Raw genomic sequence first — 26,933 nt, 5'->3', positions numbered from 1 at the left:
ATAGAATGGTAGAGTTGGAAGGAGCCAGAAGAACATGGGATCCAGCCCCTTGCTATTGCAGGACACTCAGTTACACCGTTCCAATATCCCAGTGCTACCAATACTGACTGGCAGAGGTTCTCCAGGGTTTCTGGAAGAGTTTTTCCAGCCCTCCCTTGAGATACCAGCAACCAAACCTGGGGCATTCTGCATGTACCCTGCTGACGTGGCCTCTCTAGTCATGGCAGAAGCATTCTGGGCCTTCATGGACACCTTTTGAACATTCCTGATCAATAACCAAGTGTGTTGGGTAAAACCACAGCAATAGGCCATTTCTGTGTGTCAAGGCAGCCAAAATCACGCCGCCATTGAAATGCTGACATCACATTTCATGCTGGGAATACTGTCTGTTAAAGGACACACTGGGCTATGCACATTCCTTTATTTGTCTTTTCAAAATAATTGTTCCAGTGCTCTAAGACTTAATATGATGAGGAGGTTAATAAAAGAAATAAACCAGCAAACGAGGTTAGTCAGGGAATATAAAACATGACAAAACGATTTCTGCTAAACAGTGATAGAAATTATATACTTTGTTCAGTTGTGGAGACATTGCAATTACATTATTTTGACTCGGGATTACCATATCTGAAACCTGAAAGAAGAAACCATGTGACTGTCAGGAATCTCATGAACTCTTTTCTTTCTGAAATGCATATGAATATTTCAAGAGATTTCGTTCATTGATTCAGTGACTACTTCTCCCCTGCCATTAAGTTAGGAATGGGATACTCGGCATTACTTCAGTTTATAGCCATTAACTGTTTTTCCCCCTAATCTTCTGAAAGAATGCCATCATTCCATTTTCTCCCACATTGCTCATGATCAAGTACACAGAGTTTCTTTAAAGATGGGCAAACAATATCCCTCAGATTTAGGGTAGGTGTGAATTTATCCATTTATCCAGGGGCTTTTGTGCAGGAGACATTTCTTGTGCTGTACGCACTTTCAGTTTCATCATAGCATTGCAATCCAAGCTCTATACAACAAGCTCCTCCTTTCCTTCTTTTCTGCTACACAACTTTTAGGCAGAGCTGTGTTGTAAGTGCCACAGCACAAATACAACAGAAGACAGAGCGTCATTTTCTCCACTGTAACTTCAAAATGTTTCCTCCCTGTTCTAAAACATTTTTCAGTGCTTTGAATACACAAAAGTGAAACTGGAAGTCATCTCAACAGCTGTGAATAAGGAATCACAAATGTACAGTAAATGGCTCATTTAGAAAAGCCCTGCTGTCAGGTTTGTTCCTCTTGGCTCCAAAATGGATCTAGCTTATCTCCTTTGGACCAGAGGCCCTGAGAAGCTTGTCCAGACCAAGGAGTAATTTAATCAGAGCCCAAACCCTCCAAGTTTGCAGCAACCCTTCTAGTGAAGGAACTCTCCCTATCCCAGAGAGGTGGGCAGGGTTTAATTGGCTGCAGAAGGGCTGTGGTAGCCACCAGCTTTGCCTGGCATGGTGGGAGCTTGAGTTGCAATGTCACACTTGCGCAGGAATGTCCAAGGTGTCTGGGACTGTTGTGATTCTGCCAGGATAGAATGGGCCTGTGGACCTCCAGGTGGCTGCAGAGGGTGGCTAGGGAGATTGGGCAAGGTGTGATCCATGCCAGAAGGTCTACAACAGCCTTGGAAGAGTCAAGGCACCCATGACTGAACTGGCACAGTTCTGGAACTAGAGACATTTCAGGAGGCTTGATGTCCTTGGGAACCCCTTTAATCTTTGTGAAATAACAGCAAATGCCTCCAGAGTCCTGAAAAAGGCTCTGCCCAAATCCACTCTCCAGATCCAGCTTAGTTTCTTTTGGAAAACTCTAGATTCATTAGAATATGCTAAATGTTGAACATGAGGGAAGTTTTCACATAGTTCTTCTTGTTCCATTTCATGGCCTCCATCATGCTTCTACATCTCTTTCAGCACCATCAAGTTTCACTTACTCTTCTTCTTGTAAATATCTAGAATTACTATTGTGTCACCTGTGCAAAGACAAGAAAAGCACATTTGTTTACTGGAAAAATGCATAGCAGAGATTCCAAGATAATGAGATTTTCTTCCATACCAGAGAAGGCAACCTGGGCAGTCTGGCGACCAGAGGAGTTCTGTTTGTTACCCCTCACTGCCAAACCCAAAATGGATGAAGTCAATAGCAATGGGATTTTTGGTGAGCCGTAAGCAACAGGGAGTTTGTGGCCTTTGCCCTTCTCTCAGGGTGGCCCTCTCACAAAATTAATTGCTGACCAATGTATTGGTCTAACCTTCCTCACTGAACAGAAACACTGGACCAGCTCGCAAATGAGAGGCAGGCCCCTTAGCAGACCACTCCCTGATCGGTGGTGCCTTGATTCTTCCTGTGACTAAACACGCCCAGTTCTTCCAATCTCTCCTCCTAGGGCTTTGTTTCCAGTCCCCAGATCATCCTTGTTGCCCTCCTGTGAACCCCCTCCAGCTTGTTTGAATCTTTCTTCAGCTGTGGTGCCCAGAACTGGACAAAGTACTGTAGATGAGGCCTAAAAGTGCTGAGCGAAGGGAAACTAGTACTTCACGTGATTTGAAAGTGATACTTCTATTAGTGCAGCCTGAAAGAGCACTTGCCCTTTTTGCAGCCACATCACATTGTTGACTCATACTCAGCTTCTGATCTACAGCAATTTCAAGATCCTTCTCATTTGCAGCACTGTTGAGTCAACTATCTCCCATCTCGTAACAATGCATTTGGTTTCTTTTTCCTAGGTGCACTACTCGGCATCTGTTCCTACTGAATTAAATTGTGCGTGTGTGTTTTCAGCCCAGTACTCCAATTTATCAAGATCTCCTTGAATCTTCTTTCTGTCTTTCAGGGTATTCGCTATCCCACCCATCATGTGTCATCTGCAAAATGGAAAATGGTCTCCTGCATTTCCTCATCCAAATCATTAATAAAAATGTTGAAGAGCAGTGGGCTCAGGACAGCACTGGACCCTGCAATCCCCCACATTACCTCTCCCCAGCTTGAGAAGGTACCATCGATGAGCACTCTTTGAGTCCAATTCTGTAGCCAAGCGTGGATCCACCTGAGTTGTTCCATCTAGGTCACTTTTAGCTAGTTTGCTAATCAGATATCATGGGGCACTTTGTCAAAAACTTTGCTAAAGTCAAGGTAGATTATGTTCACAGCATTCCCACAGTCCATCAGGGAGGTTACCCAATCAAAAAAATGAAATCAGATTAGTCAGGCAGGATTTGTTCTTGTCAAATCCATGTTGACTTCTAGTACTCACTGCATTGTTTTCAAAGTGTTTGCGGACTGAGTGCTTTATAATTTGCTCAAGAATTTTCCCAGGGATCGATGTCAGACAGATTGGTCTATAATTTCCTGATTCTTCTTCTTTTCTTTTCTTGAAGATGAGGACAACATCAGCCCTTCTCCAGGCATCTGGCACTTCCCCTGCCCTCCATGTTTTCTCAAAAGGAAAAGACAGTATTTCTGAGAGTTCTTCCACCAGCTCCTTTATGCCTCTAGGATGGAGTTCATTGGACCCTGGAGATTCGAATTCATTCAGTCCAGTTTGATGAACCTTGACTATTTGTCTGTCAATCCTGAGCTATCATTCTGCTCCTCCAGGTTGTACTTCCCCTTTATCAGGAAGGTCAGAGATCTCCTCTTGGGAGAAGACTGAGCCAAAGTAGGAATTGAGCACTTCTGCCTTTTCTTGCCATCTGTTATCATTTTGCCATCCACACTGAGTAGTTGACTCCTCATTTCTTTTCTCTCTCTTTTACTTTGGACATATCTGAAGAAAGCTTTTTCTTTGCTTTTGCATCCCTTGCTAGCCTCAGTTCATCCTTAGCTTTAGCCTTCCGGATGCCATCCCTGCAATTCCATGCTACCTGCCTGTATTCTTCCTTTGTAGCCTAGTCTTGCTTCCACTTGCTATGAATGTCCTTTTTGTTTTCAGATCATCTCTTAGCTTTTTGTGAAGCCGCATGAGCTTCTTCTGTCACTTTCTACCCCTTTTTGTTAGAATTGTTTGTAATTGCGCCCTTAGAATTTTCTTGAAATCCAGAGTGCATTTTGGCTACATTTGGCTTTTGCTTCCTTTAGAATCAAGAATTCAAATGGCACTGTCACTTTCCCCCAGAATTCCTGTAGCTGCCCCTTTGTCCAGTAGGTTTTCCCTGTTGGTTAGAATAAAGTCAAGGATAGATGCTCCTCTTATTCCTTCCTCCACTTCCTGTTGGAGGAAGTTATCAGCAACACATAAGAATATGCAAGCTAATTAAAAATATGTGTGGTAGTAAATTTTGAGAATGGACTCACCCCAAATCATACGGCAGAGAAACTCTCCTGTGTTATAGATTAAAAGGTAGATGGCGGTGCTCACAAGGAAAACTATTACAATGCTGAAGTGACTCAGACCTTGGAACAAAGGGTAGGGCCACCTCCCACTTACTGAATAAATCCACAGCATCCTAGAAAAGGAGAAAAGGTATTTCATTTAGAACATCTCAAGTTAAAACAGAGCCATTCAGTAGAATCCTGATTCAGCCATACTAACAAGAGACCCATTTAATTCAACATGACATGTTAGTTGTGCCTAGTTTGTCCCATTGATTTCAATGGGTCTGTTCCAAGTTTGACTGGATCCAACTGAATGTCTCAGTCTATACTACAGAGCCTGCACTTGACTTGAAAAATGTTTATTTAAAGCATTTATGAGCCAGAAGGGCTCCAGAGCAGATCAATAATAATAAATAGCTGTCATTTTCTTCAGGGTTGCTGTCTAAACTGGCCTGACACAGAAGGAAAAAGGGACAGAATGGGAAAGAAAACAAGAAAACTCAAGCACCAATTAATAATGTTATACAGTGTTTTTTAATGTTCCTTTATGGACAATTAAAGAAACAAAAAACAAGTGGGAAAGGGGCTAAAGAAAGTGGATTTGTAAAGGTATTTTTCAGTGAAGTCCAGGGTTTGTGTTGAAGGTTATACATGGGATGGGAAGAGGGGTTCCAAGCATCTTAAGTACTAAGCTATGTTTGTCTTGCCCCAGTAGTAGGATATTGAGAAATCTGCAACAGATTCAAATAAGTGCAGATTTCTGTGAATCTCAGCTGTGGATTCTGCAGTGGGCTGAAGTGTTTTTGAGTCATAAAGATTTCACAGATATGCAAGCCAATTTTCAGTTCTGGAGTGGATTAATGCAAAAACACATTAGCACACATACGCATTAGCACTAATGTGCATCATTGTTAATGCACAGTTGCACTAATCTTTATTAGTTAATGCACATTAGTACTGATTGGCATTAACTAATGCACATTAGCACAAATATGCATTAGTACTAGTGAACATTAGTGCTAATGTGAATTCGTGATCAACATTATGGTTAAAATAAAAGATTCCAGATTCCAGATGATGGAATAAAAGAGACCTATTTGTGAAACACATAGAAAATGGATTTTACAGAATCTGTATCTTCCTACCTGGTAGTCATCCCTTCCTTAATGAGATCCAAAACAGAAATAGGAAAGAAAATGGCAAGGCCAGATTATTGGAGGGAAGGGGTCATTGGTGTCTAGGAATGTAGGGGACCATGAATACTAAGTTCTGATCTTTTTTGCTGGGGACTTTTAGAGAAGTTTCTGAGGTGATAAATACTCTTGCCTAGAGACCACAAATACCTGGTAGCTGATTTCTCTTTCTGTAGGAATACACTTCCCATTCTGTTCAAAGGACAGTCTTCAACGTATCTGTAATTCTCCTGTCAAAGTCTGCAATGCTATATCAGGAGGAGCTGTGGAAGCTCATCCCCTCAGGGAACATGGGACCCTGTACACCAGTCTTCCCTAACCTGGTGCCCACCAGATGTTTGGGATCCCAACTCCCATCAGATCGAGTCAAAATGCAAATAGCCACCAGTTATGAGAAATGGAGCCTCAGACATTGACAGGGCACCAGATTGTGTCCAACCACTTTCAACACTCAATGTTCAAAGCCAGAGTGCTGAATGTACCTCAAAGAGGCCTCCTTCAAGCTCACAGCAGTGTAACTGGTAGACTGCACAAATCGCAGCACTTGAGTAATAAAGCAGACTGGTACATGGGAAAGGAATTTTGATAAGTGGCATGCGTAATCTCATTAAGTTTTGGATTTGATTAGGCTAAAAAGCCCCTCGTACAGCCTAATGTATGGGTTGTATAATGCCGTTGTTCACACCGTTCCAAAGCTTCTCTCAAGTCAGCTCAGGAAGGCCACTGGAATGGAACAGCCAGGATTTCTTTCAGGGTCTTTTCAGCTGGGGACATCGTGGCTGTATGTAAGAACTAAGCGAGGCAAGGAATTGCCTCTTGGCTTTTTTCCAAAAGCATCATGTGAAAGAGACTTTATTCATAAAAAACACCCAACAACTTACCAACACATATAGGCAGAAACAGCAGTAATTGCTAATCCAAGCCCTTTACCCTTTGATGGATAACGACGAGGTGTGATAAGCATTTCCAACAGGATCAATGGAAGCAGAAGAGTGTGCTGAGAAGAAAATGCAGTGTGTTATGTAAGACTGGACTTGTGGCAGATCAATGAAACTCGTAATTACTTATGTACAGAGGGCCTGCTGCAGCAGAAACAACAAAGAGCCTCATTGCCCCATAAAAGGTAAATTAATTTATTTGGACATAAACATGCATGAACTATAGCCTGCTTCATCAGATAACATTCCATGAATCTGACCAGGTGGGCTGCAGTCCAAAAAGGCTTCTACCATAATCAACGGGGTGATTCTGACCAAACACACTTAAGAACCCACTATAGGGCCTATGCTGTGGTGGTGAGGATGGCGAAGAAGAAATTCTTCTCCGTTTCCATTGCCTCCTCACAATGCCGTCCGGCGAAGCTCTTTCAGGTGGTGCAGGGGCTGGTACATCTGGGCCCAAAGAAAGATCTTGTGCCACCCTCAAAGGCCCGCTGTGATGACTTTGCCAAGCATTTCAGGGAGAAAATCGCTCAGATTCACCACGAGCTTGACTCTACTATTGAATCAGATTCTACTGGGGAGATGCCATCGACGCCGTCGAATCCACAATTAATGGATGAATTTCAGTTGTTGCGGCCTGATGATGTGGACAAGGTGCTTGGACAAGTACGCCCTACCACTTGCTTACTTGACCCATGCCCATCTTGGCTACTTAAGAAAGCCAAGGACGGGATTGGGACCTGGATCCTGGAGGTGGTCAATGCCTCTTTAAGAGACGGCCGGGTACCTGCCCCTTTAAAGGAGGCAGTAGTCCGGCCAGTCCTAAAGAAGGCATCCCTGGATCCAGAGGTGGCCGCCAATTATAGACTGGTGGCCAACATCCCGTTCCTGGGCAAGGTGCTAGAACGGGTAGTGGTGGGACAACTCCAAGCACTCTTGGATGAAACTGATTATCTGGACCCATTTTAGTCTGGCTTCAGACCCGGGTATGGCACTGAATCTGCCTTGGTCACCCTGTATGACGACCTGTGCAGGGAGAGAGACAGGGGGAGTGCATCCCTGTTAGTTCTCCTGGACCTCTCAGCGGCTTTTGATACCATCGACCATGGTATCCTTCTGAATAGGCTAGCGGGATTGGGAGTTGGAGGCACTGCGTGGCGGTGGTTCCACTCCTATCTCAACGGCCGATTTCAGAAGGTGGTGCTGGGGGACTATGGCTCTGCACCATGGCAGTTATGCCATGGAGTTCCACAGGGGTCCATTTTGTCCCCTTTGCTGTTTAACATCTACATGAAACTGCTGGGAGAGGTCATCCGGAGGTGTGGGCTGCAGAATCAGCAGTACGCTGATGATACCCAGCTCCACCTCTCGTTTTCCACCAATCCAGGTGAGGCAGTGGCTGTACTGAACTGGTGCCTGGCTGAGGTAATGGGCTGGATGAGGGCCAATAAACTGAAGCTCAATCCAAACAAGACGGAGGTTCAGTTGGTGGGTGGCTCGGGCCTCGGGATGGGGGACTTGGGCCTTGTTGCACTCCTTCTGAGGGACAGGGTTTGCAGCTTAGGAGTGCTCCTCAACTCTGAGCTGTCTGTAGAAGCTCAGGTGACGGCGGTGGCGAGGAGCGCTTTCTTTCAGCTTCGGCTGAAACAGCAGCTGCGTCCCTTCCTGAAGAACAACTGCCTGGTGACAGTGACACATGCGTTGGTGACTTCCCGATTACATTTCTGTAACGCATTCTACGTGGGGCTACCCTTGAAGACGGTCCAGATACTTCAGTTGGTGCAGAATAGAGCTGCCAGTTTGCTGACGGGGACTGGGCGTTGTTCTCATATAACCCCAGTTCTCCGTCAGCTCCACTGGCTCCCGATTGAAGTCCGGGCCCAATTCAAGGTGTTGGCTATGACCTATAAAGCCCTAAACGGCTTGGGACCTGGATATCTAAAGGAACGCTTGCGTCCATATATGCCCTCCCGCCCCTTGAGATCAGCAACAGATGCCCTTCTCCGGGAACCCTCTGTGAATTATATTAGGAGGGTGAGTACCCAGAGGAGGGCTTTCTCTGCGGTGGCGCCCCATCTATGGAATGCGCTCCCCAGAGAGGTCCGCCTGGTGCTGCCGTTATTTGTTTTTCGGCGCCAGGCTAAGACCTTTTTATATTTTAATTGTTAAATTATTTGTATTTATAGGATTTTAAATTTTCAGCCAAGATGCACCGGGGGTTTTAAAATAATTTTTTATTGTTATATTGTTATTATTTATGTATTTTGTTTCTGTTGTGAGCCGCCCCGAGGCTTCGTTGCGATGGGGGTGGCATAAAAATGTTTTAAATAAATAAATAAATACATACATACATACATAATTGTGTTAGTCTTTAAGGTATCACAAAACTCTTTATCAGTGCTTAGAAAAATGTGGGTCCTCCCCATAAGAGGCCAGGAGGTTAGACTGGCCACCATGGCCACCACTGAACTAAAAGCAGGGACTGGGGAAGCAGCTTATATAGACAATGCAACTTTCAGAAACAACACAGTGGTTTCCCCACGTATGCTTTATCATTTTAGATTGGATCAATACAACAATTGCATCATTTCTAGACTCTTCTAGCATCATATATATATTACATGTATATTGTTACATCTATTATTGCATGCATGTGTGAGATTCAAAAGGGGAGTGGGAAAGCAGTCACCAAACACAAGTGGTAGTTATGATTATAATGAATAGAAATTCTGGAATGAGAAACATTGGCCTGTTGAATTCTTGTTTAATCCAGCCTCTGTTTCTATTTTCTCCGTCACTAGGAAAAAAAATTATACTTTTACAACTATAGTGAGTTCCTGGTGATTAATGTTGATAAAGCTGACTACCAAAGCTCAGCATGAATAGCCACTTATTGCAAGGTTTTTGTTTGCCAATGACTTTTCATTAGCTCTCCAAATGAATTCTTTTTGCTAGACAATGGAAAGATGACTGTAGTGATGGCATTAGTAATGGACCATATACTGCAACTTAAAACTAGTTGAAACCCCCTTAAATGCATTTTGTTTTTTCCTCAGGAAAGTGATCCCTACTCATAGCAATTTTTAATATGGGTCTAGTCACACAGCACACCATGAACCATTAAAGGCAATTAAACTTCATTCCTGGTATAATGTATTGTTTAATCTAGCATTCATTCAAATAAATGCAAGCTTTGTTCTTTGAGTAAATTAAAAAAACTGTTTAAAAAGCAGATCTTAATAATTAGGCCCAGATTGACACCAGTCTCTGAGGGTTGGCAAAAATGGCTGGAAACAATGACTCATTCTTGTATTTTCAATTAACAGTTTTCTTTTCAGTTTCACTTGTAACAAGGAAAACTGACAAAGGAAAACAATTATCACAGAGTGGGGAGGAAATACTTCACTCTCGGTTCCCCAACACTAAAACCCCAACAACACTGAACTGAACAAACAGGAGTGGAATGCATGAAGAAATTTATTCTGAGAGTCTTTGAAAGTGCTCCTCCGCTATGGATTTGATATTGCTTTATTTTGATTTATTTGCTGATCCCGTTTAATGAATAGCTTTCTAAGAAAGCCTTAGTAGTCTGCTGCCCTGGTGAGACTAGCACGATATAGTAGCATTTTCACTTTGCATGCAGTTCAATATTGAAAGCTTAACTTTTTCTTGCAGGATGTCTACATTTCTCCAAGGAGATGTCTCTACAATCTTTTCTTAGGGAACATTTTCCAGATCAAGTTTTCTGCAGTGAGGGTGTCCTTGCATGTCTGCCATGGAACCTGAATACTGCAAAGGATTCTGGGAGAGGGAGTGCTTGGGAGTAATCTGGGCCGGCCACAGGCATTTTCCCGGCTAAGATGGCACCTTCCTTCATTCCATGTTCAAGCCAACGGTTAACTAGTTCACCACTGGCAATGGAAGAACTTTCCCCACTGCACCCAAGGGCAGCAGGCCAGCTTAGGGGGAGAAGGACAGGCTCTGTGGGCACACACAGCTCTCTCCTTCCAGAAAGAAGGTGGCCTGGAGGTGCTACTGCTGCTTCCCAGAGTCTGCTGCCCAAGATGGGGGCTTCACTCTGCCCAAAAGCAGAGCCAGCCCTGCAGCTGATGGAAGGCCTAACCATCTGCCCCACCATCACCCTCACAACAGAGAGCTTTCTGCAATACTCTAACATTCCCCAGCTGCACCATTAGGGAGAATGAGGTGGCCAACCCAGGCAGCTAATTCTTGGTTGCCATGCATTTTCTAGTGACTTGTCTCTTTACTCCCAAGAGGGAAATTGGTGGTGGTGAAGATCAGGCTCTCTTTCAGCAGGTGGGAGTGAAGGGCCTCTGAATGAAGCAGAACATGGATTACCAAGACAGGGCACCACAAATGAAGTGGCCAACAGAAACCACCAATCTCTTTCCAGTGACCATGTATCTCTCGGTTAATCAGCCCAATGTGAGAGATACCTCCTGCTTCACTTTCCCTACTCTCTGTCCATCACACAGAGGTAAAAGGGTATTCTCATTTCATGCTAGTCAGAAGGCACGACTTCTGTCCCTCCCCATGGAGAACTTAGTGGAGAAATAGTCTGTGGGTCAGTTCACAGCAGCTTCTGGAGGCAATGAGTGGGTTCACATGACATGCCAAACCATTGCAGGTCGCTGTGCACAAGGGATTATTGTGTCATGCAAACCTGGACCACTTTCCCCAAGGTGTCTTGCTTGAGGGCAAGAAGTGACCCCAAAAAGTCATTGGCTGTTTTAGGGACTGTTTGACCCACAATGGATTGTCCTGTCATTTGAAACCAGAAGACTGATCCCACTGTGGGTACAGGGAATTGGCCATGGAGCAGCTTGGCAAGAGGCACAAAAAATCTTGCTACTCTTGCTATGAAGCTCAAAGGTTACTGCTAGTGCCAGCTGCCCTGAAGTGCCCAAGTGGCACTTAGTGGCAGATGGCACTGGCTTCATCTGCTCCCTGTTACAATTGCAAGTTACATCAGGATCACTGTGGTTTTCTGGGCCATTCCTTTTCCCAACTGTTCTGCATATGCCATGAGCTTACTCAGAGGAAGGGGAGAGTCAAACTGAATCACAAATAATGTCTGTTAAATTATGTCAAATAAACCATAAATTGGAGCTTAGTTTTGCAATTCTGCTAGATCATAGAATCATAGAATAGTAGAGTTGGAAGGGGCCATAAAGGCCATTGGGTTCAACCTCCTGCTGTTGCAGGACACCAGTTCGCACCATCCCACTCAGATGGCTTCCAGTTTCTTTTTGAATGTCTCTAGTGTGGGAGAGACCACAACTTCTCTGGGCAATTGCTTCCACTATTGTATTGCTCTGACAGTGAGGAAGCTTTTTCTGATATCTAGCCAAATACTTCAGAGCAGACTTTGTGTTGGTCATTTTCGGTCTGCATAACAAAAGGAAGGACATAGTATGGGTAATGGCTACAAAAATGTTCAATTTTATTGAACTACTGCATTTATATCCTTCCTTTCCTCCAAGGACTCCAAGGCGACAACATCCCTGTGAGCCAGATTTGGCTGAGAGAGAATGATTGACCCAAAGTCAGCTAGTGAGCTTTTTGAAACAGGACCCGCTATGTCCAACACTCTAGCCTAGCTCTCCCCATCCTGGTGCCCGCAAGATGTTTTGGACCACAGCACCCAGACCATTAGGCATGCAGGCTGGAACTGATGGAAACTGATGGAAACTAGCACCTTATTGGGGAAGGTACTCTAGCTACTGTACCACACAGTCAGGTGAAACCTCTGATGCCAGATAAGGGCTTGGTAGAGAGGAAAGGGTAAATTTTCAGCTTGCTGCATAACTCATCACCACTCTTCCTCACAGCAAGCCTCCTAGACACACTCATTTGTACAATTCACAAATGCAGGATCTGAGTTGTCATGGCATCAAATGTTGAAATTTTCGTAGCAATGCCCTGAGTTGGAGCCAGCAGCCCACCGCTGCACTGAGCAGAGATGGTTCAGAACATCCAGGCTGAGTCTTGGGTATGAGCTTTTGGCTCTTATGACTCAGTCTCTTACTGAACTTTTCCTCCCATCTATCCTCAAGAGGACACATAATGAATCTAGCACACACCCACAACTTTTATTTTACTGGCAGCATCTTTGCCCTTGACCACCAAAGAATCTTTTGACATACCCTGCCCTTTTGTTTTCATTTAAGCTAAGGCCACTGAAAAACTTTAAGGCACAGAAATATATAAACCTGCTAGCTTTCTTTTGCCCCTCCATCTGACGCTCTCACACACATTTGTTGCATGGCTGGTGAACGCCCATGACATCTCTTTGGGAACTTCCACTCATTTTTAAACAGAACAAAGTGTTCATTTGCATTCCCAAGCATTCTGCATTGTGTAACACTCTGTTTACAGCAACAGCAGTTTCATTATTTTGTATGTACTGCAGTAACCTAGAAAGTGTCTTTCTGCCTCACCGTTTAATACGTCACATCTTTCCATTGACTTAGAACTTGGCAAGCCGTGATTCACTAACATTCCTCCTCCCTGCTCTGCTTTTAAGGCTCCTTTTGGAAATTTATATAACTAGTCATTACACACAGTTCTGCAGATGCTTAAAGAGACAGCACGGGACACGACCTTGCAGTGAATTGGCCCCTTGGTCCATCTAGCTCGCTATGGTTGACCCTGACTGGCAGCAACTCCCCAGGTTTTTAGGCAGGAATTTTTTCCAGCCCTCCTTGGAGATGCTGTGGATGGAAGTGGAAATATTTTGTGTGCAAAGAACATGCACTACCACTGAGTTTTAGCCTCAGGAAGAAAGCATCAAACAAACTTGTGCAAAAGCTGAGTCGGACCGAGTCAAAGTTAAGCTTCTTGTTTGTGCCAATAGCAGGAAGTAAGAATGTGTTTCATCCTCATGTTGAAATCAGTAGAGTTAACTGGTGGGGAGGTGGCTGCTCCATTTGGCAAGTCATGTAGATGCCACACAATATTGTAATATTTATTGTAATAAGTCTCTTTATTTCATTCAGGGTTTGTTTTGTGTTGTTTGTTACTCACCATGGCATGATTCATCCATATGTCAATTACCGTATCAATGCTGTGGGGATACACCAGCTCCCGATCATAAAGATATAATGTCCAAAAGCTTATGCCCACAAACTGAAATAAAGCATTTACATTTTAGTCATTTGTGTGATTAAAAACATGGTGGACTTCTCTGACAATTGCACATAAGACAAAGGCCTTCAAGAGAGAGAGAGAGACAGTTGGGGACCAAGCTTCTTAAAGTCGCAGCATCTTGAAACAATGATTTTTCAAATGAGGAAGGCTTACTCATTTTGGACCAAGATGCTTTTCTGTCCAGGGCCACATTCCCACTGGGTGCTACATGCAAGCAATAGGCTTGGCTACAGCAAGTGGTATTAGAGGTCTCAATTGATCATTTGCAGGGTGCCTCTGAAATCAGGCTGAGGAGAACATCCTGTCCATGCTTGCTACATGATCAGGAAGAACCACACGAACACTCTTACAAGATCTGCTAGGATTTTGAGATCCACAACCTGGAGTCAGGTGCAAAAGACACAGACTTAGAATTAAAGCGATGGTACCTCTGCATAGCTGCTGAGCACAGGAATCAGACATGATACCAGGACTAAACTAAGCTCACAGCTGTTCCCAGAAATGACTTCTGCACTTCAGCAGTCTCTTTTTGTGGGGAGCGGCATACTGCTGCTGCTGCTGCATAGCTGCTGCTATTGATAAAAAACTGGGACTCCTTGGCTGATCTTCTACAAGGCACCCAGAGATCTACCTGAAGAGCCCAAACTATCGTCTGTCCCTGAGCTCCCCTGTCACACTCCACAGCGGAGGGTGACCACACCTTCTGGCCCAGTGTGCAGCTGCAGTATAAAGGAAAACTCCAGATTCGGTTTTTAATTTACCTTTAATTAGGTAAAGGCATGATAATAACACTTTAAATATCCTGCTCTCGTTATGAATGTAATCACACTCAGAATATTGCGTACCGTTATGGTTACCATACCTAAAAATGAAGATTGCAGTGCTGGGAAAGTACAGAAAGGACAGTATCTGGACAGCTACCTGAGAGGGATGCCTTAACAGGAGTCCTGCACTGAGCAGGGGATTGGAATGGATGGCCTTCTGGCCCCTTCCAGTTCTACTATTCTATGATCTCGGTCCACTTAGCTCTGAGAAAAGGTGAGTGAGGAAAGACATGATAAGGTAAAGGTTTCCCCTTGACATTAAGTCCAGTCATGCCTGACTCTAGGGGGCAGTGCTCAGGGCTTTTTTTGTCATAGAATGCACCGGAACAGCGTTCCGGCACCTTTTTTTCCAATGGATTTTACAAAGTGATTTTGAATCGCCTGTCCGGTGTAGCAGATCAGCAGCAAACATCATTAACATAGTGCCTGCGGGCTGCTTTTGTGTCTGCTATCTGATAGTGAGATAGTGAGGGCGCTGCTCAGCTGCTCGGCTTGGGATTGGTGTGTGTGGTCGCATGCTGCTTACTGCATTATGTTTATGTGTGTGTAGAGTGACTGGCAACGTGTAAAAGGTAAACAAGTTCTTTCTTTCCAAGCACTGGCAGTGCTAATCTCCATTTCCTAGCCGAGGGAGCCAGCGTTTGCCCACAGGCAGTCTTTGTGGTCATGGGCATGACTAAACACCTGCCCACCCACTGAAGTGGTATCTTTTCATCTACTTGCATGTGCATGCTTTTGAACTGCAAGGTTGGCAGGAGCTGGGATGGAGCAACGGGAACTCACCCCGTCGTGCACATTCGAACCGGCGACCTTTCGATCAACCAGCCCAGCAGCTCAGCAGTTTAAACCACTGCGCCACCTGCAGTCCCAAAGACATGATAGAAACATATAAAATATCTGAAGATCTACTTTCTGCCTTCCCTGAACTAGACTGCCTTCTCTTTGGGTACAAAGATTGCTAGATAATGAAACACACAAGAAGCTATTTAAAAATAACATAAACAGCTGAACAATTGCTTTTCTTGTAAATGCATTTTTTCCTGCAGTTTTAGATTTTGAAAGTCCTTTCCCTTCGACAAAGGCTTCCCCGAGTAGGACAGGGAGGGTGCATGTTAGGAGCCACCATTGCCATCATCCTTTGTCCATATGAAACCTAGTTTTGGGCTCACGAATCTATCCTTATGCAGTCTGGGGGGCTTTTTGCTACCCAGGCATGTTTTAAGAAAGAATAGTTTATGCCAGTATCAGTCACATTGTCTTGGCTTTGTTTTCTCACTGAATACAAGCTGTGTGCATGAGACCTGGGCAGGCACTCAGAAGCTGAGCAAGGATGTTCTTTCCTAAAAATAGTATGTATTGCGTATAAATGGAAGCAACTCCTTGCCTGCAGTTAGCCTTTTGCAGCTAGGGTCAGCACAAGCACAGCCTCAGGACGGTAGAAAGAGTGACATCTGAACGGCTTTTTTTGCTCCTTCAGAGTGTGCCGATGAAAATTCTTGCCAGTGAAGTCAGCTTTACCTTTTGGCTTAAGCCTGTTTGTTGACATCTAATCCTTACTTTATCACACAGCTACAAATACATCACGGATTATTCTTCATTGTAAACAGAGAACACTGAAGGTGGAAAGTGCTCCATCTAGGCATAGCACAAGTTCATTGCTGACATAACAAGTGGTGGTCTGGCAAAACACGGAGTTAACTGAATTAAGGCACATGTATGTTTTCCCCCAGAGAGGCAGCCTTGCCCCCTGTTGGGAACAAGCTACTCAGCATAAGGGCCAATCACCTTATTGGCATCACATCTAGGCTGGATACATCCAGCAGTGCTACATGAAGCAAAAAATCAGAAGGGTAAGTACACCAGCCCTTCTGCTTTCTGCGGAAGGGGAAGAAAGAGCCAGAGAGGAGAATCTGTGCACATCCACCACCAAATGCATGTGTTTTCCTTATGGACAGAACAACAAATAGTAGAAAACACACAAACCTAGTGCTGTAAGGCACTAAGTGGCCCATTATGCTCATCTGGACTTGAGCACACAGTAGACAAAAAGGCTTGATACCCATTCGGTTTTCTAACTAACCCAGTGTTTTCTACACGACTGGGCACAGCTTGCCAATGTGTTGGGCAGAGATCTTTTCCAGCCCTATGGATGGATGGCAGGGATTGAGGCTACAACCCTCTGCAAGCAAAGAATGAATCCCACTCTTGAGCTACAATTCTGAGAGCAGGAAAAGTAGTTTTCTTTTCTTCTTCCTTTTCTTAATTACCTTGCTTGATTTCTTATGAGGACAACAACTGAACTAATTGTGCCACCAGCTTCCACTGCTGTTATCACTATCACCATCATTTTAACAGGAACAAATTATCATCCTTAAAGTGGGGTAGCAACTGTTTGGGCCCATGGCCACATACGCGCACCTGAGCAGGTGTTCTGAGCACAACCTTCAGCGGGCTGGGCACAGCTGTTTCCAAAGGTCAAGAAACCTGCTCAAAGTCATTCATGGGAAATTAAGTTCCAATTAAGCTAGAGCTCCCATTTCATGTTGAAACAGTATGAAAATATTTGAAAAGTTTCAAATAAAAATTGGGAAAAGTAGGGTCTCAGAGAGGACTAAGTGTCTTGGGCCCACAATGGATACCCACCACTGACTTAAACTGTCAACATGGCCTCAGAATAAACATTTCCAGGTAAGTATAACTAATATTATCTGCTAGGGCTATGCTTATTTGTAACTTACCACTGATGTAGGAAAAGCCATGCCAGCAAAGATCAAGTCTCTGAAGGAAAACATGGATTTAGCAATTCGGTATTTCTTCAGTAGTACAAATGCATCAGCCAGCAAGGAGAAGCCATAGAAAAATGCCTGCAAAACCTGTATTAATTACAACTTATGAGAAGATCTTCAACCAGTTTTAATTGTACATGCCTCAACAAACCCCGTTCTTGCTCTTAAGGGACTAGTTTTCAGGGTGAACCATGAATCAGCACTTTCTATCTTATTTCCTGAATGTGTTTTAATAAATTAGTTTGCATGGTAAACTTTAACACTTCTTGTTTAATGGCTTATATTTTAAACAAGATTTTATGGGACTAAGCAGCTTTGTTTAGCCTGAATGTGCAAAGATCCATTAATTTAAGAATGGGGAATCACCTCGAGGGAATTATCTACCTTATATGCAAGGCAGTGGTTCAGCAGTCCATTCCCTGGTCCTAAGTCATAGAATCATAGAATAGTAGAGTTGGAAGGGGCCATGAAGGCCATTGGATCAACCTCCTGCTGTCGCAGGACACCAATTTTACCATCCCACTCAGATGGCTTCCAGTTTCTTTTTAAATGTCTCTAGTGTGGGAGAGACCACAACCTCTCTAGGCAGCTCGTTCCACTGTCATATTGCCCTAACAGTGAGGAAACCTTTCCTGATATCTAGCCTGAATCTGGGTTGTCGCAACTTTGAAAATGTCCTTCCCCTGCATGCCACAGCCTTGGCGCCATACCACAAACTGATTTTCCAACTTTTGTCAGAAACCAACAGTCATGTGGCTCCTAAAAGATTAACATATTTAGTGTAGCATTTGCTTTTGTGGACTAGTGTCCTCTTTGCCAAATGTCAGCATGTCCCAAAACTGTGATTCTTCAGCAACAGATTAACATAGCTGGCGACAGATTGTCATAAACTTTGATCTCCTCCCAGTGTGGGTTGTGATGCCACAAAAGGGACTACTGTTTGAACAGCATTGGTCCAAAGCTCTATGGGGCTTGCAGAAGTAGTGGCACCAAGATTCCTCCATTGAATGAAAACCTGTAAAAGTGTTTGCTGGGATTCTTGCAGAATTAGGGATTACGATTTGATGAAATATTGCCGCTCTTCTGGTCTTTCCTGTGTTAGGGTTTTTTTTTTAAGGAAGAAGAAAAGGTAGGAAATTGGGGTGGAGGTAGGGGAAAGACTACAAATGGAAGACGGCGGCCTCTAGACCCTCTGAAAAATTCTGGTAACAGGGCAAGGAGATTGTGCCAAAGGTGGGTGCAACCTAGAAGTGCCACCTGGCACTGGAAGTAAAGTCCCTTCAGAAGGAAAACTGATTTTAAAAGCTGCTTTGGGGGGAAACGCAGCAGCCGGCGCAAAGTCCAGCTCCCTCTCCCCACCCCAGACGCTCCCTCTCTCTCCTAATTTCCAGGTGTTTTGGGCTTCCGTTTCCAGGAGCCCCTGCCGTAACATCTGAAGATTTACTTCCTCTCTTTCCCTTTTTTTTAAATTAGGCAAACGACTCTCTCTCTCTCCCCGTTCTTGCATGGATTTATGGCCGTTTTCAGTGGGAGAGCAGAGCCCTTGGCGGCGCGCATTCCCCCAGCTGCACAGACTTCAGCTTGCAGCCCGAGACACCGCCGTCCTCCTTAAGCAAAGGAACTGCACGCCACCTGTTTCCTGAGATTCGGGATAACTCCCTAAGCGCGTTGAGCACAGTCGGCGAAGCAATGACAGCGCTTACCAGGTTGAGAACCGTCAAAAATTGCCACGGCCCGCCGTAGGCTGCGAAATCGTCAAACTTTCCTCTCTTCTCTGTCTGGCGGATCACATGGACTAGAAACGCGTACCAGGCAAGACCAAGGCAATGGCAGAGAAAGAGCGATGAGGGCTTCATGGTTCAGCCGGGAGCGACGGAGCGCTGAAAAGCACCAGCTGCTGCCTTGGCGTCCTGGATAACGATCAAGCAGCCATGCGGGGCGGCTCCGCCACAGGGCGGTTTACTTTTGCAAGGAGCACAGGAAAGTTTTCATAGCCTTTGCAGCAGTCGTGGAAGCACTGCGCCTTCCTTATTCTTTCCTCTGAGCTCTTCTGCAGCGCTCACAGAATTTGGATTTAAATACCTTGCTCAGGATTATAGAAGATTAGTTGCCCAGTTACATAAGTTTTGGTGTTTTATGCAAAATGAGAGGGGGTAGGTTTGCATAATTGTATGTTGGCGGTAGTTATTAACGCAAGATTGTTCAGCTTTCTTGTATAACTCTATTCCTGCTGGCACGTTCTACTAACACATTTTCTAGTGTACTGAGCAAATGTAAACATTAAAGGGCAGACAAGATGGACATAGGAAACAGGTAGTATTGATTGATTAAATTGTGTGCCTTTTCTTCTTAACCGAAGTGCTGCTTGTTTGCTGGAGGGAAAATCTTGTACCTGTTTAGATAGCAAAAAGCCCTGCAAGTTTTGGAGTCTTCCAGCCAGCCATGTTGGTTGGAGAAGTGCAGAGCTGGAGGACTTTTTGCTGTCTAAATATGCACTGGATTGCATCCTTAATCCCATTAACCTTCACAGAAATTAATTCTCCTGGCATGACCATTATACTGTTTGAGGTAATAAGAAAGGATAAGAAAAGAGCTGGAAAGAAGATGTCCATGACAAGAGTGGGAACAGAAGTGTTTCAAAACATAACTGTTGCATATTCTACTAGAAACATTTTTATTTATTTATTTGATACATTTCTGTACCACCACATTAGATTACAGGGCTCTCTGAGAGGTTTACAATTATAGTAAATAAACCAATTTAAAATAAATACAAGCAAAAACAAATTTAAAAGAGTAAAAACATCGCAATAAAAAATGTGGAGTGCATGTGCAAGATAGGTGGCAAAGCTTTCAAATGTGGACCATATTTGATGGTATGCAGTGGCTTCCACATTCAGGTGCATTCTGCACTGGAAATAAGGTTTCATTGCTCTTTCGGTTTGCAAAAGGCCCTTACTGCGATTCACATGTACATCAGGTAGATGGAGGCTGCTGTTACAAAGACAACTTCAGAGGGTGAGATTTGACCATTAAGTTATACAACCCTTTATACAAAGGGTTTTATTTTATTTTATTTTATTTTATTTTAGTGATTGCAATTTGAGGCACTTAAAGATGTAGCAGACATCCGCCTTTGATCAGCTTTGAGGATATGCCCTCAAAATTTTGATATTTGACTCAATGAGGGTTAAGCAGAGATAGTTAGTAGATAGTTTCTGGAAAAACGCGTACATTCATGGCTGCCACAGGGGCAAAAAAAGCTATCCCCCATCTGAAGATGGTTTAAAATTTGTGGGAAGAAACTAGCTCACACCTTCATGCTGCGTGGCTCATGTTTATAAGCATCTATGGCAAATTATCTGTTCCTATATTGACTAGAAATGATTTGGAGGTAGAAGTGACCAAGGTAGGAGTTTTCAGTAAGTTAAGAATCTGGCTGAGACCTGTGCTAAGTTCAGTAGTGGGGAGCTCACATTTCCTGTATCCTGGCATGGTGGGGGAGCAGAGGGGCGGTCTTCTCCCCACCCTCCGCCTTTGCGGGTTTCGCCAAACAGCCTCTTCAGCCCATTCAGTGAGGATGCTTCAGAGTGGGAGGGATGGAAGCAGGAAGAGGCCCAGGATAATTTGCAACTTCTCCCCTCCTGGCCCGCCAAAATACCTCCTTGACTTTCCTCCTCTGCTGCTTTTCTGACCTTGTAGAGGCATCCTGAACAATGCTGTCTGCACCAGCTACAGAAAGCTGGAGCCGGGGCTGGATGTCCAGCTCTGCCTTTGGAGGGCTGAGCACTGTCTCCTCTCACCAAGAGCCCCAAGGGTTGTCAACTGAGTACATGGGAATGGAGTGGGTGTCTCAATGCACAGCTAAAGAGGAGTGACTTAACTGCTGTTCACAAATCCACCCAGAGAGCCTTCTGGCTATCAGGTGGTGTTGAAAGAAATAATAGGTGGTGGCAGCTGCTCTTGTGGAAGTGCGTTGGGAAATTCTGGCTCCAGTGATATTTAGGGGCCAAAGGCCTATAGGGACCGCTATATATTGCAAACATGTTTAGGACTGCAGCTCTACAGTCTTGCAATTTGATGCAGGAATAATTAATTCAGAAGCTTTCTTTATCAATTAAACGTTTTGGCTGGTGCTGTTTAAATTATGTACTGTGTGTATTGTGCCATCTGTCCATGTTACATTGTGCTCAGCACTCAATGTAGGAGGTGCAAAGTGGGTTCCAGGTGCAAATTGGATCTTTCAGATCAAGTATAATCTAAAGAGTTGCACCAAACTGACACCTATATCAGCTTGGTTAGTTCCAATCTGATATACTTTGTGGAAGCAAAGCTACCGTGTGTATCATATCTCATTTAGCATAGAACCCTAGCAAATATGCTTTCCAGTACCCGGAACCCACTATTTACCTCATCTTGGAGTATGTGACTTACTTCTAAATTAAGTTTACACTAAACGTAGCATGACTGCATCTGTATAGTTTAGTCATCCATGTTACTTTCAGCATTGAACATGGGTGCAAAGCTTGCATTACCACCCTCTGAATATCTTGCCTGGAATTGGACCAGGACTACCAGTCCCAAAATTCATGGCAGGGAAATCATGGCGTTCATCTGCTTTCCATTGAGAGAAAGTCTTCTGAAGATGTTTCCCCATCTGATGCAACAGAGCAAGCATTCTCTCCTACTCAGGATTCTGGGACTCCTAGTTTCAGTCCATCCTCTGCAGAAAAATGTGCTCTTTTGTACCTGTGTCCATCCTCCATTCCTGCTTTCCTCTGTTCTGCCTTCCTTAGGTTACTGGGCATTTGGGGCCCAGGAAGGTGCAGGTAGTGGTGGTATTTGCAAGGCCCTGCATATTTTGACCCTGCTTGTCAGCATTCCAAAAGGGGTGCTCCCTTCCTGGTGAAATGCTTGCAACATTCCTTCTTTTATGCCCTGTTCAGCTATTCTGAACTTGACTGAGGCAAACGCGTGAGGAGAGTGAGTGCTGCGTCCAAGCCCCCTCCTCTGTTGACCTCCTCTGACCTTCTACTCATGGAACATAAGCGTATAAGATGGGCCATGCTGGGTCAGATGGCGGTCCATATAGTTTAGCATTCTGTTCTCAACCAAGCTGCCTGTGGGAAACGTTTGCACAAATAAGACATGTATGCAAGGTCCCCTCCTGGTCTTACTCTCCAGTTTATGCTCTATACATTTGTCTAATCTCTTTCTAAAGCCATCCAAACTGGAGGCAATCACTATGTCCCGTAGTAGTGAATTCCATAATTTAACTATGCAGAGGGTAGAGAAACCCTTTAATCAGCCCTGAATCTCTCACCAGTCAGCTTCATGGAGTGATCCCAGGTTCTAGTATCATGGGACAGGGAAGAAAACTGTATCCTAATCCATTTTCTGGGCATTATGCATAATTTTGCACATTTCTATCATGTCTCCTGTTACCTACCTTGTTTCTAAACTATACCTTTCCTCACATGAGAGTTGTTCTAGCTCCTTGATCATTTTAGTTGTCCTTCGCTGCATTTTCCAATCCTACATACACCTATTTCAGGTGGTACAATAGCCACACCTGAAATATCTTGCATAAAGCTTGTATAAAGTCAGTATGATATTGTTTCTATAACTATTTTTTAACTTTCCTAATTTTTATAACTTTCCTGATCTACCTTTTTCACAGCACCTGCATGTTCACTTGACTTTTTCATTGAGTTTCCACCACAACCCCAACATCTCCATCTTGGTCAGTCAGTACCAGTTCAGATCCTACTGGCATTTAATGTGGGAATCCCATCTATCCCCTGAAAAGTGCGGCACTTTATACATGCTTGTACTGAACCACATTTGCCATGTTTATGTCTGTTCTCCCAGTTTGGAGAAATCCTTGCTAGGGATTATGGAGAAAGGAATTGCAAATAAAATAAGGCCAAGCACTTAGATGGACAAAATGCATTTGAAACATGATGCTGGAGAAATGCTTTCCATTCTCTGTCAGTACTGACAGAAAGAGGATCAAGTAGGTCCTACATCTAATCAAGCCAGAGCTTTCCCTAGAAGCAAAAATGACAAAAGGCAAAACTCCCCGGAGAAGACAATCATGCTAGGGAAGGTCAAAGGCCGAAGGAGAAAAAGAAGACCAAATAAGAGATGGGTTAACTCCATAAGGGAAGCCACAGGAGGGCACAGCCCAGAATTTACAAGAGCTGAGCAAAGCTGTCATGGATAGGACATTTTGGAGGTCACCATAAGTTGGAAACAATTTGAGAGCACACAACAGCAGCAGCAGCAAGTGTTTTGTACGGTGGAGGAAAGCAGAGGTGACCTTTGCCAAAAGGACAAGCTGGCCTTTTTATTTGCTGATTTTATATCATAATCTCCTTCATGGATCACTGCCTTGTCATGGCGAAGGGGCTTGTGTAGCTCAATGAAGCTATGAGCGATGCCGTGCAGGGCCACCCAAGATGGACAGGTCATAGCAGAGAGCTCTGACAAAACGTGATCCACTGGAGAAGGAAATGGCAACCCACTCCAGTATCTTTGCCATGAAAACCCCATGGACAGTACCAAAAGGCAAAAAGATATGACGCCGGAAGATGAGCCTCTCAGATCAGAAGGTGTCCAATATGCTACTGGGGAAGAGCGGAGGGCTAGTACTAGTAGCACCAGAAAGAACGAAGTGACTGGGTCAAAGCCTTAAGGACACTCAGTTGCAGATGTATCTGGTGGTGAAAGGAGAGTCCGATGCTGCAAAGATCTATACTCCATAGGAACCTGGAATGTAAGATCCATGAATCAAGGCAAGCTGGATGTGGACAAACAAGAGATGACAAGACTGAACATCGACATCTTAGGAATCAGTGAACTAAAATGGACAGGCATGGGGGAATTTAATTCAGATGACCATCAGGTATACTACTGCAGGCAAGAATCCCTCAGAAGAAATGGAGTAGCCTTCATACTCAATAAAAGAGTAGGAAAACCAGTACTGGGATACAATCTCCAAAATGACAGAATGATCTCAGTTCGAACCCAAGGCAAACCATTCAACATCACAATAGTCCAAGTCTATGCCCCAACCACTGGTGAGGAAGAGGCTGAAGTTGACCACTTCTATGAAGGCCTACAACACCTTCTAGAATTATCACCCAAAAATGGTGTCCTTATCATCATGGGGGATTGGAATACTAAAGTAGGAAGCCAAAAGATAACTGGAATAACAGGCAAGTTTGGCCTTGGAGTACAAAATGAAGCAGGGCACAGGCTGGTAGCATTTTGTCAAGCGAATACGATGGTCATAGCAAACACTCTTTTCCAACAACCCAAGAGACGACTCTACACATGGACATCACCAGACGATCAACACAGAAATCAGATTGACTATGTGCTCTGCAGTCAAAGATGGAGAAGCTCTGTATAGTCAGTAAAAACTAGACCAAGAGCTGACTGTGGCTCAGATCATGAGCTTCTCGTTGCAAAATTTAGGCTTAAATTGAAGAAAGTAGGGGAAAGTACTAGGCCACTCAGGTATGACCTAAATCATATCCCTGCTGAATATACAGTAGAGGTGACAAATAGATTTAAGGAATTAAATCTGATAGACAGAGTGCCTGAAGAAGTATGGATGGAGGTTCGCAACATTGTACAAGAGGTAGCAACTAAAACCTTCCCAAAGAAAAAGAAATGCAAGAAAGCAAAATGGCTGTCTGAGGAAGCTTTACAAATAGCTGAGGAAAGAAGGGAAGCAAAAGGCAAGGGAGAAAGAGAAAGATACACCCAATTGAATGCAGAATTCCAGAGAATAGCTAGAAGAGATAAGAATGCCTTCTAAAATGAACAGTGCAAAGAAATAGAAGAAAAACAATAGAATAGGGAGGACCAGAGATTTCTTCAAGAAAATTGGAGATGTGAAGGGAACATTTCATGCAAAGATGGGCATGATAAAGGACCAAAATGGCAGAGACCCAACAGAGGCAGAAGAGATTAAGAAGAGGTGGCAAGATTACACAGAGGAATTATACAAGAAAGTGCTTAACATCCCTGATAACCACGAGGGGGGTGGGGTCACTGGCCTCGAGCCAGACATCCTGGAATGTGAAGCCAAATGGGCCTTAGGAAGTCTGAGCAAAAACAAAACTAGTGGAGGTGACAGTATTCCAGCTGAGCTATTCAAAATCTTAAAAGACGATGCAGTAAAAGTGCTACACTCAATATGCCAGCAAATTTGGAAAACTCAACAGTGGCCACAGGATTGGAAAAGGTCAGTTTACATTCCCATCCCAAAGAAGGGCAATGCTAAAGAATATTCAAACTACCGCACCATTGCACTCATTTCACATGCTAGCAAAGTTATGCTCAAAATCCTACAAGCTAGGCTCCAGCAGTATGTGGACCGAGAACTAGCAGAAGTACAGGCAGGATTTTGAAGAGGCAGAGGAACTAGAGATCAACTTGCCAACATACGCTGGATCATGGAGAAAGCTAGGAAGTTCCAGAAAAACATCTACTTCTGCTTCATTGTCTATGCTAAAGCCTTTGATTGTGTGGATCACAACAAACTGTAGCAATCCCTTAAAGAGATGGGAGTACCAGACTATCTCATTTGTCTCTTGAGAAACCTATATGCGGGTCAAGAAGCAACAGTGAGAACTGGACACGGAACCACTGATAGGTTCAAAATTGAGAAAGGAGTTCGGCAAGGCTGTATACTGTCGCCCTGCCTATTTAACTTATATGCAGAGCACATCATGAGAAAGGCAGGGCTAGGTGAATCACCAGTTGGAATTAAGAAATATCAACAACCTCAGATATGCAGATGATATCACTCTCATGGCAGAAAGTGAAGAGGAACTAAAGAGGCTCTTGATGTAGGTAAAGGAGGAGAGCACAAAAGTTGGCTTGAAACTCAACATTAAAAAAACCAAGATCATGGCATCTGGTCCTCTCACTTCCTGGCAAATAGATGGGGAAGAAATGGAGGTAGTGACAGATTTTATTTTCCCGGGCTCCAGAATCACCGCAGCTGGGGACTGCAGCCAAGATGCTTGCTCCTGGGGAGGAAAGCTATGGCAAATCTAGACAGCATACTAAAAAGCAGAGACATCACCCTGCCAACAAAAGTGCATATAGTCAAGGCTATGGTTTTCCCAGTTGCAATGTATGGCTGTGAAAGCTGGACCATAAGGAAGGCTGAGTGCCGAAGAATTGAGGCCTTTGAATTGTGGTGCTGGAGGAGACTCCTGCGAGTCCCTTAGACAGCAAGGCGATCAAACCGGTCAGTCCTAGAGGAGATCAACCCTGACTGCTCCTTAGAAGGCCAGATCCTGAAGATGAAACTCAAATACTTTGGCCACCTAATGAGGAGGAAGGACTCCCTGGAGAAGAGCCTAATGCTGGGAACAATTGATGGCAAAAGAAGAAGGGGACGGCAGAGGATGAGGTGGCTAGATGGAGTCACTGAAGCAGTTGGTGTGAGCTTGAGTGGACTCTGGGGGATGGTGGAGGACAGGAAGGCCTGGAGAAATGTTGTCCATGGGGTCGCGATGGGTCAGACACGACTTTGTGACTAACAGCAACAACAATATCATAATGGCTGCCCAGAGAATATGGGCAGCTTTTAAGCACATCAAATAAATGAATGAATGTCCTGGATAGTCGGCCACCTCAGCT

General features: G+C 44.2%; 1 protein-coding gene across 1 annotated transcript; it reads right to left on the bottom strand.

Annotated features, from left to right (window-relative positions):
- Window positions 1-443: 443 nt before the first annotated feature.
- Window positions 444-19,175, bottom strand: LOC123036299 (androgen dependent TFPI regulating protein). The gene is made up of 6 exons (XM_044455445.1): window positions 18,971-19,175; window positions 17,220-17,354; window positions 13,535-13,636; window positions 6,428-6,543; window positions 4,333-4,484; window positions 444-2,011 (listed from the first exon to the last, which is right to left on the bottom strand). Exons 1-6 carry the CDS (start codon window positions 19,121-19,123, stop codon window positions 1,965-1,967), a joined length of 705 nt encoding a protein of 234 aa, XP_044311380.1. The 5' UTR covers window positions 19,124-19,175; the 3' UTR covers window positions 444-1,964.
- Window positions 19,176-26,933: the final 7,758 nt, after the last annotated feature.

Source organism: Varanus komodoensis, unplaced genomic scaffold, assembly GCF_004798865.1.
Source record: "Varanus komodoensis strain SLA01 unplaced genomic scaffold, ASM479886v1 scaffold8, whole genome shotgun sequence".
In the NCBI taxonomy this organism is placed as follows: domain Eukaryota; kingdom Metazoa; phylum Chordata; class Lepidosauria; order Squamata; family Varanidae; genus Varanus; species Varanus komodoensis.
Note: the sequence above shows the minus strand (reverse complement) of the source record. Positions and strands in the feature narration are given on the sequence as shown.

Coding starts and splice junctions, on each gene's coding strand:
- LOC123036299 (XM_044455445.1), bottom strand. CDS start 19,123: ATGAAGCCCTCATCGCTCTTTCTCTGCCATTGCCTTGGTCTTGCCTGG. Junction 17,355..18,970: donor TTTTGACGGTTCTCAACCTG/GTAAGCGCTGTC, acceptor TAATTAATACAG/GTTTTGCAGGCATTTTTCTA. Junction 13,637..17,219: donor TGGCTTTTCCTACATCAGTG/GTAAGTTACAAA, acceptor GCTTTATTTCAG/TTTGTGGGCATAAGCTTTTG.